This window comes from Tasmannia lanceolata, unplaced genomic scaffold (genome assembly GCF_043159265.1).
Source record: "Tasmannia lanceolata isolate RefF3 unplaced genomic scaffold, GAP_Taslan_0.1 ptg000008l, whole genome shotgun sequence".
Lineage (NCBI taxonomy): Eukaryota > Viridiplantae > Streptophyta > Magnoliopsida > Canellales > Winteraceae > Tasmannia > Tasmannia lanceolata.
The window spans coordinates 20,365,616-20,381,636 of NW_027518685.1; the positions used below are offsets into that span (position 1 = coordinate 20,365,616).

The window sequence follows — 16,021 nt, forward strand, 5'->3', positions numbered from 1 at the left end:
AAGTGTTGAAAGGATGAAACCTAAGGCTCTTCCTTTAAGCCTGTTGAGAAAATTGCCTTATTTTCCACCACGGGGGTCTTATTTCTAACAGGATTGTGGGTTGCTTGGGTAAGAAGGCAAAAAGGCATCACTCACCTTCTAACATATATAAGTACCTCTCCTTTATTAGGTTCCTATTTGGTCTTTGAACCCCATGTTTCATCAATCAAGTGGGACGAGGTTAGCACATATACCTTTACATGTCACATCTACGGTAACGAAAGATTAAAAATACTCATAAGGAGTAAGTGATAAATCGACTCCCCAAATTGATAAGGAGAGAGAAAGGCACGGGGAGTCGATTTATCAATTTGGGAGTCTAGGAGAGAGAAAGACATGGGAGTCGATTTATCAATTTGGGGAGTCGATTTATTATCTCTTTATAAATTTGCAACTTGGTAGTTTTGCCAAAGTTGCCAACTTTGACAACAAGTTAGTGTTTACTATTTAGGATGGAAGATATGATCTCTATCTACCATTCGAACCATAGATAAATGGTTAGAGTCGAATAGAAGAGAGCTCGTGGGGTTTTGAAAGCTGCAACAAATAGTGCATCTTAGTTACCTCCAACATCTCTGCATATTTATTTTCTCATCTTTCTTTCTCCAATTCTAGGCAGAAAAAAACTTCGAAACAGGTGGGTTTCTATTCTTTCTTTCTTTTTCTTTTTTCTTTCTGAGATTAAGCTTTGTGTTTTTGTTTTGGGTGAGTTGTTTGTGACTGACTGAATATTATGCTTGTTTAGCTGTTGCAAGTTAAACCCCAATTTTTCTTTGTTAGTTTTTCTGATTGTTCTGTTTTATTTTTTATTTTGTTTTTTGAAGTGGGAAATTTTTTGTTGTATTTTGAAACAATTCTTCTTCTGATGTTGAGTTCTTACTTCTATAGTTTATTTAGAAATTGTGCTTTTTTAGCGGGCAAGGTTTCTACCTTTAGTGCATTTTCCTGATGTGGATTTTCCTGTATCTTTGTTTCTGTGGTGCTCTGATTTAGGTGGGTTATTTGGAAATTGTGATGTTTTAGTTGCAAGGTTTCTACCTTTGTGCATTTTCCTGATGTGGGGTTTAAGAGGGTTATTTGGAAATCATGCTACTTTAGTTGATAAACTTTGGATGTTATTTTCCTTCCCTACTGGGTAACTTGGATATTAAGCTTTTGTGTCTGCTGATGCTATATTTATCTTTTCCAATTTCCTATTATTTTTTTTACTATTCTTGCTTTATGGATTTTATTCCCTTTGTTAAGGATGTTGGGAAGTGATGCTGTTCTTATCTGACATTTTTATAGAATAATCTTAACCTCTGGAATTCTTATTCTTATGCTTAATTCAACTCTCTCTCTCTCTCTCTCTCTCTCTCTCTCTCTCTCTCTCTCTCTCTCTCTCTCTCTCTCTCTGTATGTGTGTGTGTGTGTGTGTGGGGGGGGGGGGGGGGGGGGGGGGGGGGGGGAGCGCTGGAGTGAGGGCCTAGTAGGTACTGGAGGATTAGGTTCTTTGTCTATGATTTCTTGTTTCTTGGAGAGAAATCAGTTTCATGTTTCAAAATGGTCTAAAAAAGGAATTTTGGTACTAATTCCAATTGATCCTTTCCTTTTATTTGTTATGTATTTTATGGCTCTCTGATCTTCTTTACTGTAATGGAGCTTTAAAGTTTGCTTTCTATAATTGGGTTTTAGGGCTTTTAATGATTTTTTATCTTGTAGAATTTTTTGGGACCCATTGCTGATTTAAAGTTGATTTTTTTTTTTTCATTTTTGTTTTCTGTAGTTAAGGTTCTTCATCCTGTAATGAATCACTGCATCCCTGCTTGGAATATGGAGGACGACTCTGGACCTTTTATCGATCTCCTTCCTTTTTCAAATCAGAGGAAATCCATGGGGTTAGTCTCTCTCTCTCTCTAACATTTCTATTTTTAGGTTTATCATTTCTCTTTATGTTTGTTCAAATAGAAAATTGATGGACATAATATTTGTGTGGACATGGTTATTTGTTTCACGATTTTATTGATCTTTGATATTAGGCCCGACCAAGATCTCGTAGAGCTCTTATGGAAAAATGGGCAGGTGGTTTTGAACAGTCAGACACATCGAAAACCAATACTCACTTCTAATGAATCAAAACAACTAAATAAGCCGGAACAACCATCTAAAGGTGGTGGGTGTTTTGGGAATTCGAACAATTTGATTCAAGAAGACGAGATAGTATCATGGCTCCAATACCCACTCGACGATTCGCTTGAGAAAGAGTTCTGCTCAGATTTCTTCTATGATGTGTCGACTGTCAACTCAATTGGTGCTGATAAGCTGAGCCAAGAAGCCACCGGAGAAGGTGAAATGCAAAATTTGGTGCTGATTAAGAAACCTATGGCTTCATCATAAGTAGTAAAGTGTCAGAACCTGTTTTTAAATAGTACAATATTATGCATTTTGCAGATTCAGTTCCACAAGCTCCTAGTTTTGGTAGAATCAGAAATTTTTCTAACTTCCCAAGACCCATCGAGGCCAGTTCAGGTTCATCGAATGTAACTGTTGAAGAAAAAGGATCAGGCAATGTAATCCGAGGAGAAGCCGAGGACTCCTCAATGATGACGATAGGGTTGAGCCATTGTAGCAGCAATAAAGTTCAATATGAGGCTGATCTGAGTCATGCTTCTAGTAATGGTGTTGGTGAAACTGTCAAGAAAGACGTTCAGAAGATGTTTTTTCAAAGTGAGAGAAGCCACACGGATTCACTTGAGCCGGCCGTCACTTCATCATCTGGTGGCTCTGGGGTTAGTATCGGAAGAACGTCTAAACAGACAGCAAGTAACCAGAGCCACAAAAGGAAGGGAAGAGATGCTGATGAATCTGATTTCCAGAGCAAGGTTAACGTCTTTTCTTTCTTATTTTCACTCTTTTTAATCTCCAAGAAATATGTTATGAAAAACCCCGCCAATAGCAATCCACAGTTTCAATGGCAGAGCAAATCAAAAGAACCAAACACAAGCAAACTCACAAAGACACAAAGATTTACATGTTTCAGCAAAGCCTACATCCACGGCAGAGGCGACAAGAAAATCCACTATAGAAACAGGAGATTACAAGAGAAGATCAGTATCTCTCACCAAAAACCCAAGAACCCTAGTACACCCTTTGCACCCTTTTGCTCTCAACGCTCTTCTCAAAAAACAAGAGAACCGAAAATAAGCCCTAAAACCCCTTTATATAAAGCGGGCCGAAACTTACTCGAATCGGGCCGAAAACACATAAAACGGGCTGGGCCGAGTGGCTGGGGCCTTCGCCCCCGGACCCAATAAACGGGCCGCATCCGAGTCACACAAAATATTTCGGACCCCAACCGGGTTTAATTCAAGACACCCAACTCAACAAGATATGTAACACTAAGAAGGATAAACGATGTTGTCATGACGATCACATTGATGTGATCGACTTAATGTCATTATGCATCTCTAAAAGAAGGGAATAGTTATTGATGGGGTGTAAAAAGATCCCCCACTCACGGATCAACACGTGGCACCAAGGCAAGCCCACATGCTCATCACCCAACAAGGGGTAATAGGGTCATTACAGCCTAAAAAAGGAAAGATCAAGTGTAAACCTTGCCCAACCACAATGTTGCACCTGTCCAAGGGCATGAAGGAAATGGTAAAGTTTGATCCACTAATAGGCTGACACCTGTCCCCAAGGGCAAAAGGGTAATCCAATACCCAAAACTCCACTATAAAAGGCCTCCTAAGGCTCAAAGGTAGGGGACCGAATCCCTAAAAAAAGCCATCATCTCCAGTTTTGGTTTTCCCAAGTTTGTGCCCATGACTAACTTGAGTGTCGAAGGGCCCGTCCGGAGCTACGACTCCGGGTTGGTCTTCTGACCTTGTGTTCTGTGCAGGACATAATCCTTAATCGGTTCAGCAATTCGGACCTGCCAGATCAGCTCCTTCGTCACTGCCTCATCTGTTACCGATTTTGGGCCTAACAGTTATGTATGTTCTGGTTTTCCATCTTGAGAATTAAACTTATAAATCAATGCAGGAGGTCGAATATGAATCAGTTGATACAGACAAGCCAACTCAGAGAACTAAATCTGCCCGCCAAAGCCGTGCTGTGGAGGTCCACAATCTCTCAGAGAGGGTAGGTTCTGAGAAATAGGCATGCCATTTCTAGTATTTCACACTGTACACCTTCTTACTGTTGCTATTAACTAATGCAGAGGAGGAGGGATAGAATCAACGAAAAGATGAAGGCACTGCAACAGCTTATACCTCACTGTAATAAGGTATAAGTTTCCTTTCTCTTCTCTCCTTACCGACCAAGAAACACACTATAGGATTGATATGGTTGTAATAGTTGGATGCATTTTGTTGTTTCCCAAAATACTTCAATATCTAAAGCATGTTTGTATTTGTTGGCGTGTTGACAAACGTGGTGGCCCGTCCCACTTATGGGGTCAAATCAATACATTCTAAGAAGAAATTTTTAAATATCTATCTCATCGATCTCATAAGTATTATACCAAATCCCATCAATCAAAAAGTGTGAAAATAATCTAATAAGTGTCGATGAATATAATCCCATCTGCTACCAACTATATATGATGTCTTATCTTGCTCTCAACAGCCAAGAAGCTCTTATGTTTTAATTAATCCACTGATGATTTAGTTGTAATTGTCCAGTCAGACAAAGCATCGATGTTGGATGAAGCGATCGAGTACCTGAAGTCACTTCAATTACAAGTTCAGTTTCAAGAAACGCCAAGTTCATAACTATGCTTATAGTAAGCTTCATAACATTTCTTAACAAGTTGTGTCATGGCGTGTGTTTCTTTTTTGTGCCATAGATAATGTGGATGAGGAGCGGCATGGCACCAATGATGTTTCCAGGCGTCCAACATTACATCTCATGTATGGGAATGGGAATGGGTCAGGCTCCCTTGCCCTCAATTCATGGTCCTGTACAGTTACCAAGAGTTCCACTGGCCGATCAATCTGTTGCCTCAGCTCCTGTGCCAAACCAACCCCCACTATGCCCGTCTCCAGTCTTAAGTCCAATAAATTTTCAAAATCGGATGCAAAATGCCAATTTTCCTGACCCATATGCACATTATGTTGGCTTCCATCCCATGCATATGGCTCCTCAGGTTCTTGTTGTCATCTCCTGCTTGCCAATTCTTTTATTTTTGTCGTTGAGAAATTTTTCTGATCATCTTGTTGATTATCTTGTAGGCGATGAATTTATTTAATTATGGCTCTCAGATAACACAGCATAGTCAGAGGATGGCACCACCAAGTAGCAGCGGTGGACCTTCCGATGGAGGAGTTTCATTGGACAATTCTCAAAATGGAAATTAGGTAAGACTTAGCTAGAGTAGGCTTAACGCAGCAATCGCAAGAAGTGATCTGCTTCTCGCTGGTAGTTTCAAAAATTATTTGAAATCATAAATTCCCATGGCTGGAGGCCTGAAGATGGGTCCACATTTTTGGTCGATCGACCAGCCCAAAAAATCTTCTCCATAGGATCATCCTAAGTCCTAACCCTTCAATTTGTGGAGGTTTAAAATGGGCAGGTAGTATCATTATTTAAATATTTTCTTCTAAAATCTGCGGCCCTCATGCTGCACTTGGAGTTGGTTCAATGCTTGCAAGTATCATTCCTTGAACCCTAATTATTTCTATATCTTTTGATTCCCAATAAATCTGGGCTAGGATAAGAAAGGGACTGGTGATATAACATATAATCAACAACAAACTTTTAGCTAGTGGTAGATCTTGTTATTGAACTTCTTGTTCTTATCATTTTGGTGCTGCATATTCATCTGGTCTTATCTGATTTTTTCAACATTTGTTCTTATCATTTTGGTGGTGCATATTCATCCGGTCTTATCTGATTTTATCGACATACGTATCACTTATTCTTAGTCCCCATCATAACTTTACCAACATGATTGATGGCTCTCTTTTCTGATTCTGACAGGTAACATAATATAATTGTGCTGCCCCGGGTTCCTAGAAAAATTCCAGGTTTAAAAAAAAAAACACAATACAATTCATTCTCGTGAGATTGTTCTGCGGACCCTCGGCTGATCGAAGCACACCCTTTTTGTAGAATTGTAAAATCACGGCTTTCCACTGCACAGCTGTTGTTCCAGTCAAAACATTTGAATCAGCTCATTGCATGGGTGTCAAATATTCATGTTAAAGCTGAGGCCAGTTTGCCATATGTCCATATCAACGGAACCGCCGCAAGTGAATTATTTCCAAATTTTCCATTTGGGTTTAGCGTATTAGTCTAGTAATCATAATTTGTTGAACTCCTGATTCGGCAAATCAGTTTATCTTGTTGATTCTGTATGAAAATAGCTCACTGTCATTTTTTGTATTTGAGGTTCTTGCAGAAATGAGCAAGTGTAAAATATCGTAGCTGTTCCACGAAATATATGAACACTGGTTTCATATGATCTTCACTTTTTTTTAATCCTACTCTTTTGGTTTGCTTGTTACTCTAGTGCTTTCTTTTCTTTTGGAATGTTACTTGAAAGCTTTCTATTTGCTGATTTATTGCTAATGAAGTTGAGCTGCTGTACTTGGTTATTATACTAGTCATATATTTGATTCTTAGCAACAGCCCTTTTTTCAGCAGATTTTGTCGGCATTCACGAGGTGACTGCTCTCACATGCAATAGGCCACCCCGAAATGCCTTCTGCGATGGATGCTAGCAAATCTCATTTTTAAATAGATGACTGATCCTTTTTTCTTTTTTTTTAAAGACTACTGATATGATATTGACACTACCATGCTTCGATAACGGGCTGAACTCTCCTTGTCCTTTCTGTTTTAATCGGCTGTTGAGAGATTTTTGGGAATTTGAACAGCTTTTGACATCAGGTTAAATAAATAAAAGAGTAGGTGAGTTTGGTCAATTATCAAAATAGCCTTTAAACATTTTATTTTTTTCGAGTATTGTCTTGATATTAACCCAAAAGTAGCAAGAAAAAGAGGTTGAGCCTCTCAGTCATTGGTAAAAAAACAAATGTACCAAGAAAATTTAAAAAGTGGTTGGGTAAATATTTGTGACTGTTTTTTTACTGTGACTCTGGTTTGCTGCCCATGAGTCCATGACTCATGGCATGGATATGGATATGTTTGGAATTTTATTAAAAGATAAGAAAGTTTGATTTCTTCATTCTAAAGTGTTTGAAATCTGTACATAAAGGGACAAAAACATCACAATCAAGATAATACAAATCACTTTATTGTGGAATAATTATTTTCTTCTTAATTGGTATTAAAATAATATACTTTAATCTGATGGCATTTCCCTGAAAACCAGCAAGATCTTTGGTGTCCTGCTCCCTGATTTTTTTAATACACAAGTGGTTGGTTTCTCTAGCCTGTCAGGTATCAAGGAGAAAACAGAAACATGCCCAGTCGAATCCAATGCTCTGCTGATCATAGGGCGTGGATAAATTCACCCCCTTCCACTCCACATTTGCCTCCTTCAAATCTCACTTGAAATGTTGCTGTCGGCTGACCTCTAATTTAGCGAATTTAAACCTGAGTTCCCATCATTTCTTAATCAAAACCGAGAAATGAGATTAAGCTATTATTCAAGCTAAGTAGGTTCACAGGCAAATAAAACTGCTCATATTAATACACTTGTTATTCATTAATGAAAGGATAAAAGACTAAAATTGAGTAAGAATTCTGCAATTATCGGTGAATGGCACCGAAAATCAAGGTGGTTGGATTGTGGCGCCGTGCAATCGAAAAGACAGTTTAGCCCTTGAGTGAAATAAAGCACAGAAAAACCTCATCTTCATCTCTATCTCTCATTTTTTTCAGCCTTTTCATCTCTACAACTCAAAGAAAAGGAAGAAGAAGAAGATGAAGAAGAAGAAAAAAAAGAGAAAGAAGACGGAGGGCATGAGGAAGAAGGAAAAAGAGGAATCGGCACCAGAAAAATGAAAGGTTTTGAAAAAATGTGAAGAGAGAGGAAGGAGGAAAAAAACGAAGAATTGATGTCGGAAAAAATGGAAGGCACCTAAAAAATGGAAAAGAAGACGAAGAAGAAGAATGGAAAAAAAAGAACAAGAATCGACTTGGGATCATCTTGGTTGGATTCAGGTCATCACGGTCTGACTTGTGGTCATCGCTCATCTTGATCTGACTCGGGGTCATCTTAGTCTGACTTTGAGTCATTGCTCATCTCGGTATGACTCGGGATCATCTTGGCTCAGCTCAAGGTCATCTCGGTTTGACTCAGGTCACCTCGGTCTGACTCAGGGTCATTCCAGTCAAACTCAAGGTCGTTTTGGTCAAACTCAATGTTGTTCTGGAAAGGAACCCGAATTAGACCAAGACGAGCCCGAGATGACCTTGAGTCAGAGTAAGATGACCTCGAGTTTGGTCGATTCTAGGCATGTTCCATTTTTTCAAGCGTCATTCATCTGTGTCCTCGTTCTTACTATTCTTTTCCATTTTTCCCGCACCATCCATTTGTTTCAGCGTCGATTCTTCTTCTTTTCTTCCTTTTCCTCATCTTTTTCCTTTTTCTTTTCATCCTCCTTGTCCTCGTCTTTGGAATTGCAAAGATGAGAAAAGGAGAAGAATATGTGCTTTATATGCAATTAAGGGCAAAACTGTCTTTTGGATTGTACGTCACCGCATTCCAATCCAATCACCTTGGCTTACATTCACCGAAAATTCCAGAAATTTTACGCAATGTCATGAGATGCAAAATCCTCAAGTGGGTTGCTCTGGGACCTCAACCCCTGTTCAGAAATAGAGAAAAGTCCATCCTCTGCATCAGCACCATCGGTCATGATTTTCACATGCATGCTATCACAAAGCTCATCATGGCTGACCCGACCCAGTAGCTGAAAAAAACACATAAAATAATAATTAACAATTATATAAAATTGATAGATATCTAAATTAAACAAGTCATATTAATTTATGGAAAACATTTCCAGAACTGAGCTCTGTTCAGGAAATAAAAATGACTAAATTACCCTTGTTTAAGGATTTCGAAGAAATGGCATAAGTACCTCTGCTGGATCTTGTGAGATGTTTTGGGTTACTTTTCCTGGTTCAGGTACTGTTGGAGGTGTCTTTCTATTAGACATTAGTTTTCTCTTTTGCTTTTCTTCAGAGTTCAGATTATGACGATGTAATAATAGAATGAGGGAAAGAGGAAGAAGAAAGAAACAAAGAAAAAGGGACTTGAAAATGGGAAAGGAGAGTGGGAGTCAGCAATCCAACAGCGAATTGAATAAAACTTGGCTCCATCGGTCTGGAGGAGTTTTCCTCCAGACCCTTGATAATAGCGTAATACTGGGGGTGTGGAAATATCAATTCCTTCTAAAAGTAAAACCGTAGGCGTGGATTTGATATTTCCACCACTCCTGTTATTAGAGGGGTTGGAGGAACTTCCTCGGGACCAGTCCGGCGCCAAGTTTTGTTCCAGGGAATTGGCGTGGGCTTGACACGTGCCCACTAAGCCGAGATTGTCGTCTGGGTTGGACCCGGGTTTTAAGAATCGTTGAAGTTTGAAAACTTATTAAAGGTTTTATATTGGGAAATGTTATCAGCACTACTGTATTTTGATGAGGGCACTCTCACTTTATTAAAAGTATAGTACGGCCTGCACCGTAGCATGATCCAAACCTTCCATTAGAAGGGCCATAGTCTTAATAGTTTGTCCCTCATAAATAATTTCGCCCTCGATCTATAGAGGGTTAGGATCAACCCTCTAACATTTAGATTGGAGGGATACGATCAGCTTATGGAAATGATTTTTGGGGCACAACCTATTTAGGCTGTGGCCCATCCAATGGGACGGTTTGGATCATCCTATGGTGCAGGCAATACCTTACTTTTAATAAAATGAGGAGTGCCCTTATCAAAATACAGTAGTGCTGATAACATTTCCCTTCATATTTAGGGCAATGATTTTTTCACCCCACTGTAGGATTATGCGCCCCCCGTGTCACATGATTTGCCGTCAAAAAACGTTAAAGTCTGCCACAATTCACGTGACCACGGGGCGCATAATCCTAAAGAGACCCGCGGGGGTGGGGTGGGGGGCGAAAATATCATCTCCCTATATTTATGCTATAAATAGTAGTTAGTACATTGAAAAAGGGGATTTGCTAGTGACCATCGCATAAAGCATTTTGGAGATGGGCCTTTGCATGTGATGGGCCTTTGCATGTGAGAGCAGCCACACAGACTCACTTTTCAGCAGATTTTGTCTTCATTCGTGAGGTGGCTGCTCTCACATGCAACGGCCCATTCGTGAAATGCCTTCTGCGATCTGCGATTGACACTAGCAAGTCCCTCGCAGTCGGATGGGCCATTGCATGTGAAAGCAGCCAGGCTCACTTTTCGGCAGATATTGTCTTCATTCATGAGGTGGCTGCTCTCACATGGAACGGCCCATTCGTGAAATGCCTTCTGCGATGGACGCTAGCAAATCCCTAAGTTGTGTTAGTGGAAGTTAATATTTTGTACGGGATTTGCTAGCGTCCATTGCAAAAGGTTAAGAGGTGGCTGATCTGACATGCAACACACCAACTGCGAAAAGCTTTTTGCGATGAACGCTAGTAATTCCCATTTTGTACATATTTTTTATACCCTCACTCTTTCTATTATTTCCTTAAGTTGATCTCTGGTGAATGATAAAGGCAAAGCTTCACACTGTCTAAGGGCAGGTGTACAGAGGATTCTCATCTCTGCCGAGGACTCCGTAGCTTTTATCATATGCATTCCTAGGCTTAAGGTTCTCGTCGTACATGCTGAGAATGTAGGTCTCAAGACATCTCGGCCACTTGGGAATCCCTCTCCGCACATGTTTAACAAGATTTGAGTTGTATGTCTGGGCATTAGGGACCATTGCATTGGTTCCTCCGCTGCGAGGCCATTCAGTTGTCGCAATGATAAGCTTCACATCACGCACATCGAATGCTTCCATGGCATAATAGAACCCATCCATCACGGAATCAAGCACATATTTGTACTCGTAGTTGCCGTCAATTGTAAGACTGCTTGTGGCGGGGAAGAGGTAATGGGAGAGAGGAGGATTGTTAGGGTTTTGGAGATGCACCAAGTAGGTTAAAATGTTAACAAAGAGCAGGGTGTCATTGGAGGAAAGGAATTCAAGGATCGGCGATAGGTTTCCCTTGTTGCTTTCCGCAAAGAAACAAGTGTAGGGGGGGTTGGTACGGTTGTAGTCTTCGAGATTGGATGTGCCGATGGTTGTCGACACCTTGATGACGCCAAACTCATTCTCCATATATATCAAAAGAGAATGGCAAAGGTAGGTTGGGCGTGTTTTTTTCCAGGCTTTTTCCCTTCCCCAAGTTTCTCTCTCTCTCTCTCTCTCTCTCTCTCTCTCTCTCTCTCTCTCTCTCTCCTCAGAGAATTTCTTTCTTCTTCCTCCAACACTTTGAGAAGAAGAGTTCTTCTCTAATACTCCGTAGTCCAAGCAATCGAAGAGGGCCATCACTCCGACTTCTGAGGCGTTTGCTTCTTGAGAAGATTCAAAGCCAAGCGAGGAGTAGATCAAACAAAGATTATCAATCGGGTAATCATTTTGGTATATTTATCCATCTCTATTGTTTTTTTTTTCTTTTGATCACAAAGGAAAATCTAGTAACCATGGATCCTGGATTTCGAATAAGGGAAGTTAAATTTATTATTATTATTATTATATTTCTTCCATGGCATTCAACTGCGCTTCGATCCCTTGTACTAATAGTACGAGTCTCACCTCAAAATCTGGAAGTGGCCAAAGGTAACTGAGGATCTGGATGAACTCTCTGGACTCAGAAAGCCTCCTCAACGATGCTCATCTGGTCAAAGATCTCCTCGTCTTCCATTCCCAATGGAACTCAGGGATCTCCATCTGCCTATTACCATGCAACCACGAAGAGTGTCTTGTGGCTGCTCTATGTGTCAAGTCATGCTCATATTCATCCTTCGCATAGCCAGTCCGAGGCTGGTTGTGCCTTAAATCATACCATTCTTGTCTTCAACAAAAGCTTTGTATTTCAGCATGCAGCTTTTTCTGACCTTCCATAAGTCGTGCAAATAACTTGTCACAACAGGATGTACTTGCAGCCTGTCTTTATTTAATTGGTCTAAACTGTGAATAGTTGCCAAGAAAATTGCTCAATATGGCAGTCCTTTATAACTGTGGAACTTGTAACATCCTTGTTGAAACTTGATCTTTAATGATGCAAAAAATGTCCAATAACAGTCCACTTATATTGGTCTTGGTGAATCCTTGCCAAACATTCCAAAATATCCCAAGGGTTGGTCTTGTAGCTACAGCAACATAAACAGGAAATATGTACAGGACTGAGATGAATTCTGCCTTTAATTGGCCTAGTTTCTGCTCCTCTGTTTGGCCTTCTCGTTTTGATGTGTTCATTAAAATGCAGAGAAGCAAATAAGGAACTCCAAGTCCCAAATACTTTCTTAACAATGCTCTTGGGTACAAATTGAAATTGATGGGTAAGAATTCCAGCACAATTCAATCCTCTTATCAGACTAACAATAAGGATGTGGAATCGCTGTCAATGATCATGCAAATAGTTTCATAGCAAAGGCTTGAAGGTTGAATATCTCAGAATAGTTTCCAAGCACCATAAACCTCAAGAATTCATGACAGAATTGTCTTAAAGGCAAGAATCCTTGCAACACAATTTGAATTCAGGAGGCTGTAAGAAACTAAGAACTCCTGAATTAATACCAATCAGCACTAGAAGACGGACACATTTTCCTATTCAAAGCATTAGGTGAACTTCCAATTACAACAGAAAGGAAAACCCGGTTCTTAAAGTCCTTGCACTCAGTTCTCTCTACAAATTTAGGCTTAAATCCAATGCTTAACGAGCTTTATTCACAAGAGGAAAAACTTTGCTAAACATGCAACAACGACTGAGCTCAAATGAAAAAAACACCCTACAAGAAACCTCACACAAGGAGAATCCAAAGCTGAAATGCTTCCTTCAAAGACATTCATTGAAACACCTTCTAATAAAAAATCACCATTGAAATGTCAAGTTCCAGCATCTTCCATTTGCTACAAAATCAAGACCACTTGCGTACTAAATTCGGCACGGGCTAGTAGTCTTTAACAAAACCACTGCCTCACAGTGGCTTCTAATTTCTACAAAAGATTCGAAAATTGTTGAGATTTGTCAAATCATATCATGATAAGATCTGACCGTTTATGATCTTGGTGGAAGTTGGTTTAGATTAGGATGTGGCAGATTAGGGAAGTTGGTTTAGATTAGGATGATCTTCTTATCTTTATCTCTCATGTTTATCTCCAAGTGCTTATTTAAGCACCAGCTATTGTTAATTGTAATTAACACAGATTAATAGAAAATCTCTATTTTACAAAAATTATACAAGCAACTGAACTCCTGCCAATGGAGTTCCATTCCACAACAACAGGATAGCCTGAGAATGCTTTGAAAATTTACAAACAAACCATCTAGGCTGCAGTAAATAAACATGTTGATATTATATACAGAAACTTGTGACACATTTTGTTTCACTTCCTAAAAGATCATTTTGTGAAACAAACAATTACTCTCAAAAGCTTAAGCAGTTGGAGAAGGTGTCATTCAATTTATTATATTTTAACACTGCTCCTCACGTACGGCCTCTCCTTTTAGGGTTGGCCGACATGTGGCACATGTGGCCCCTCTTTTTGGGTTTGCTATTATATGTGGATTTTGACATCAAGGAGATTTGAACCCAGGGCAAGGGCAATTGCTCTGATACCATGTGAAACGACCAATCACTCCAAAAGCTTAATCTGTTGGAGAAGGCATTATTTAATCTTTTATACTTTAACACATTTTAGTGAACTTCCAATGCAACACCGAGCACGAAATGTTTTTATAGGTTTCTTTTCTTTTATGTCTGCCTGAGAATTTTGAGGGAAAGAGATCCACCCATTTCCTTAAATCTTACTTTCTGTCCATGATGAAATTTTAGTAAGCGACCGGACAACTCAAATTTACTTCGTTTTATTCCCATTCGACCAATTTTCCATGAATTTGCCTCCAGAATTAAATTTAAAAAAACAAGAATATGGAGCTCACTTACTGTTGTATAGCTGTAAATGAATTCAACACATGAGAATTACCATATAATCAAGCTACTTTTGCTCATGAACAAAAAAAATAGGGACTCTTATTGCTATTTCTCGCATATCTAACTGATTCACCATTAACTTACTTCACCTAAATTCCTTCCAAAATTCCTTCCAACTCTTAAATGATTCACACTTAACCCAATCCTAATTCTTGCTTCTCTTTAATCACCTAACTAATTTTTGACACTATGACACTACCCAAGGACCACCTTCTATAACACCACCCAAAATCACCACTTGATGGGGTATAAAAACAGCAGCCTATTAGCTGTCGACACGTGGCCCAAGTGTGGCCCACCACAGATCCCACGTCAGTAGGGGTAGTTTGGTAATTACAGTTGAGTAGGTGAGCTTGAACCTATAGCTGGCTGACACCTGTCCTGGAGTAATAACTCCCCAACTACCCCAGGCTTCCTTCTATAGAAGGGCTTCCAAAGCTCATAAACAAGGGTAATAATTTCTCACCCACCACTCTTAAACTAGCTCTGCACTCCTGCTCATACTGACTTGAGTGTCGAAGTGCCTGTCCAGAGTAATACTCCGGGTTGGTCATTCTGACCTCGTTTGCTTCTGTGTAGAACACAGTTCCGCAGGACTCATTTCCTTCACTTCGGCTCCTCGAGTCCTCCAGCTCAGCTCTTACGTCACTGCCGTATCTGTTAACCGATTTTAGGCACAACACCACCTATTCCATATAACTTCCATCCATAAACTGCCCCTTATTGCCGCTCTTTTACTTCATTTGAATGACTAAAATTCTCCTTCTATATACATTGTAACGACCAATTTTCACCCTCTCTCACAATTTTCATATACCGTCTTACAATTTGTGCGTGCCCTTTTCCACAATTCCAAATGCCCTTTTTTCATAATTTTCACTTCCCTTTTAGTTTAACTTCTGCTACAATGCTACCTTCATCACTTGATGTCAGAGCTTCCCTCGTGTCTATGCATTGAGCTCTTTCCTAATTTTGCTTTCCACCACCATGGTTTAAAATTTCAGTTTCTGAATGCGTTTCAGTCCTCATTGAAACCAAAATTTTGGGATAATATTAAATAATTATCATGAATTGAGATTTTTGGATGAAATCCCTTAAATATCATATGAAATTTTCGGTCGAAATTTCAAAATTTCGGCAGAAATAAACTACTATTTCAGGTTTTACCGATTTCGATTTCTGTATCCACCGAAGCCTGAAATTTTAGATTTCAGTCGAAATTTATAACCTTGTCCACCACAAGCTGTGGGAAACAAGGCAACTTTACAACACCACCTTGATCCGATCGCTCAAATAAAAATGACACTTTATTTCATCAAAATCAGCTAATGAGAGGGTGATATCCATCAATTTCCCACTTTGCCTATCATTTTGCACAAAAAATACTAGTTTAAAAAATGATTTAGGGTGAATTGAGCTAAAATTAGTCCTAATTACATGGAGATATCCTCATCCTTGATCAATGTGTAAGGTTAATTCAATTGAAATGACTAAATGACCTCCAAATGAATAAATTGGCACATTGGAATTACATACTGAATCATAATCATTGTCAAGGTTTTTATCGATGGCTATGAGGGCTATGATTTGTTCATGTGGATTTATCAAAATATCTAGACCTGGCAAACGGGTAACCCGTGCGGGTATGGGTACGGGTAAAAAATACCCGCAGTTCTACGGGTTGGCTTTTCATTAACCCAGACCCAACCCGCGCAGGGTAACCCAGCAAATACATTTTTAAATTTTTTTTTTTTAAAAAAAAACCATTTTGTACCATTGAAAATCAACGGCAGAGATTGTACTCGTAATCCCATTTTCT

General features: G+C 39.4%; 2 protein-coding genes and 1 long non-coding RNA gene across 4 annotated transcripts; 1 reads left to right on the forward strand and 2 right to left on the reverse strand.

The window, feature by feature from the left end:
- Positions 1 to 405: 405 nt before the first annotated feature.
- LOC143884739 (transcription factor PIF4-like) lies at positions 406 to 6,504 on the forward strand. 2 transcript variants are annotated; one of them, XM_077388491.1, is made up of 10 exons: positions 420 to 676; positions 1,805 to 1,916; positions 2,058 to 2,365; positions 2,470 to 2,900; positions 4,066 to 4,164; positions 4,244 to 4,309; positions 4,707 to 4,766; positions 4,871 to 5,170; positions 5,256 to 5,381; positions 6,004 to 6,504. In XM_077388491.1, the coding sequence occupies exons 2-9, from the start codon at positions 1,825 to 1,827 to the stop codon at positions 5,379 to 5,381; spliced, it is 1,482 nt and encodes a 493-aa protein (XP_077244606.1). In that variant the 5' UTR covers positions 420 to 676; positions 1,805 to 1,824; the 3' UTR covers positions 6,004 to 6,504. The 2 variants fall into 2 exon arrangements, with proteins under 2 accessions (XP_077244607.1, XP_077244606.1); XM_077388492.1 differs by lacking the exon at positions 4,707 to 4,766 and having other exon boundaries at positions 406 to 676.
- Positions 6,505 to 7,274: 770 nt separating this feature from the next.
- Positions 7,275 to 9,413, reverse strand: LOC143883397 (uncharacterized). The gene is made up of 3 exons (XR_013252375.1): positions 9,078 to 9,413; positions 8,794 to 8,906; positions 7,275 to 7,584 (listed from the first exon to the last, which is right to left on the reverse strand). It is a non-coding gene; the product is annotated as an uncharacterized LOC143883397 (long non-coding RNA).
- A 1,319-nt stretch (positions 9,414 to 10,732) lies between these two features.
- LOC143882798 (glucan endo-1,3-beta-glucosidase, acidic-like) lies at positions 10,733 to 11,323 on the reverse strand. Its single transcript, XM_077386212.1, has one exon. It carries the CDS (start codon positions 11,321 to 11,323, stop codon positions 10,733 to 10,735), a length of 591 nt encoding a protein of 196 aa, XP_077242327.1.
- Positions 11,324 to 16,021: the final 4,698 nt, after the last annotated feature.

Coding starts and splice junctions, on each gene's coding strand:
- LOC143884739 (XM_077388491.1), top strand. CDS start 1,825: ATGAATCACTGCATCCCTGCTTGGAATATGGAGGACGACTCTGGACCT. Junction 1,917..2,057: donor AATCAGAGGAAATCCATGGG/GTTAGTCTCTCT, acceptor CTTTGATATTAG/GCCCGACCAAGATCTCGTAG. Junction 4,310..4,706: donor TTATACCTCACTGTAATAAG/GTATAAGTTTCC, acceptor GTAATTGTCCAG/TCAGACAAAGCATCGATGTT.
- LOC143882798 (XM_077386212.1), bottom strand. CDS start 11,323: ATGGAGAATGAGTTTGGCGTCATCAAGGTGTCGACAACCATCGGCACA.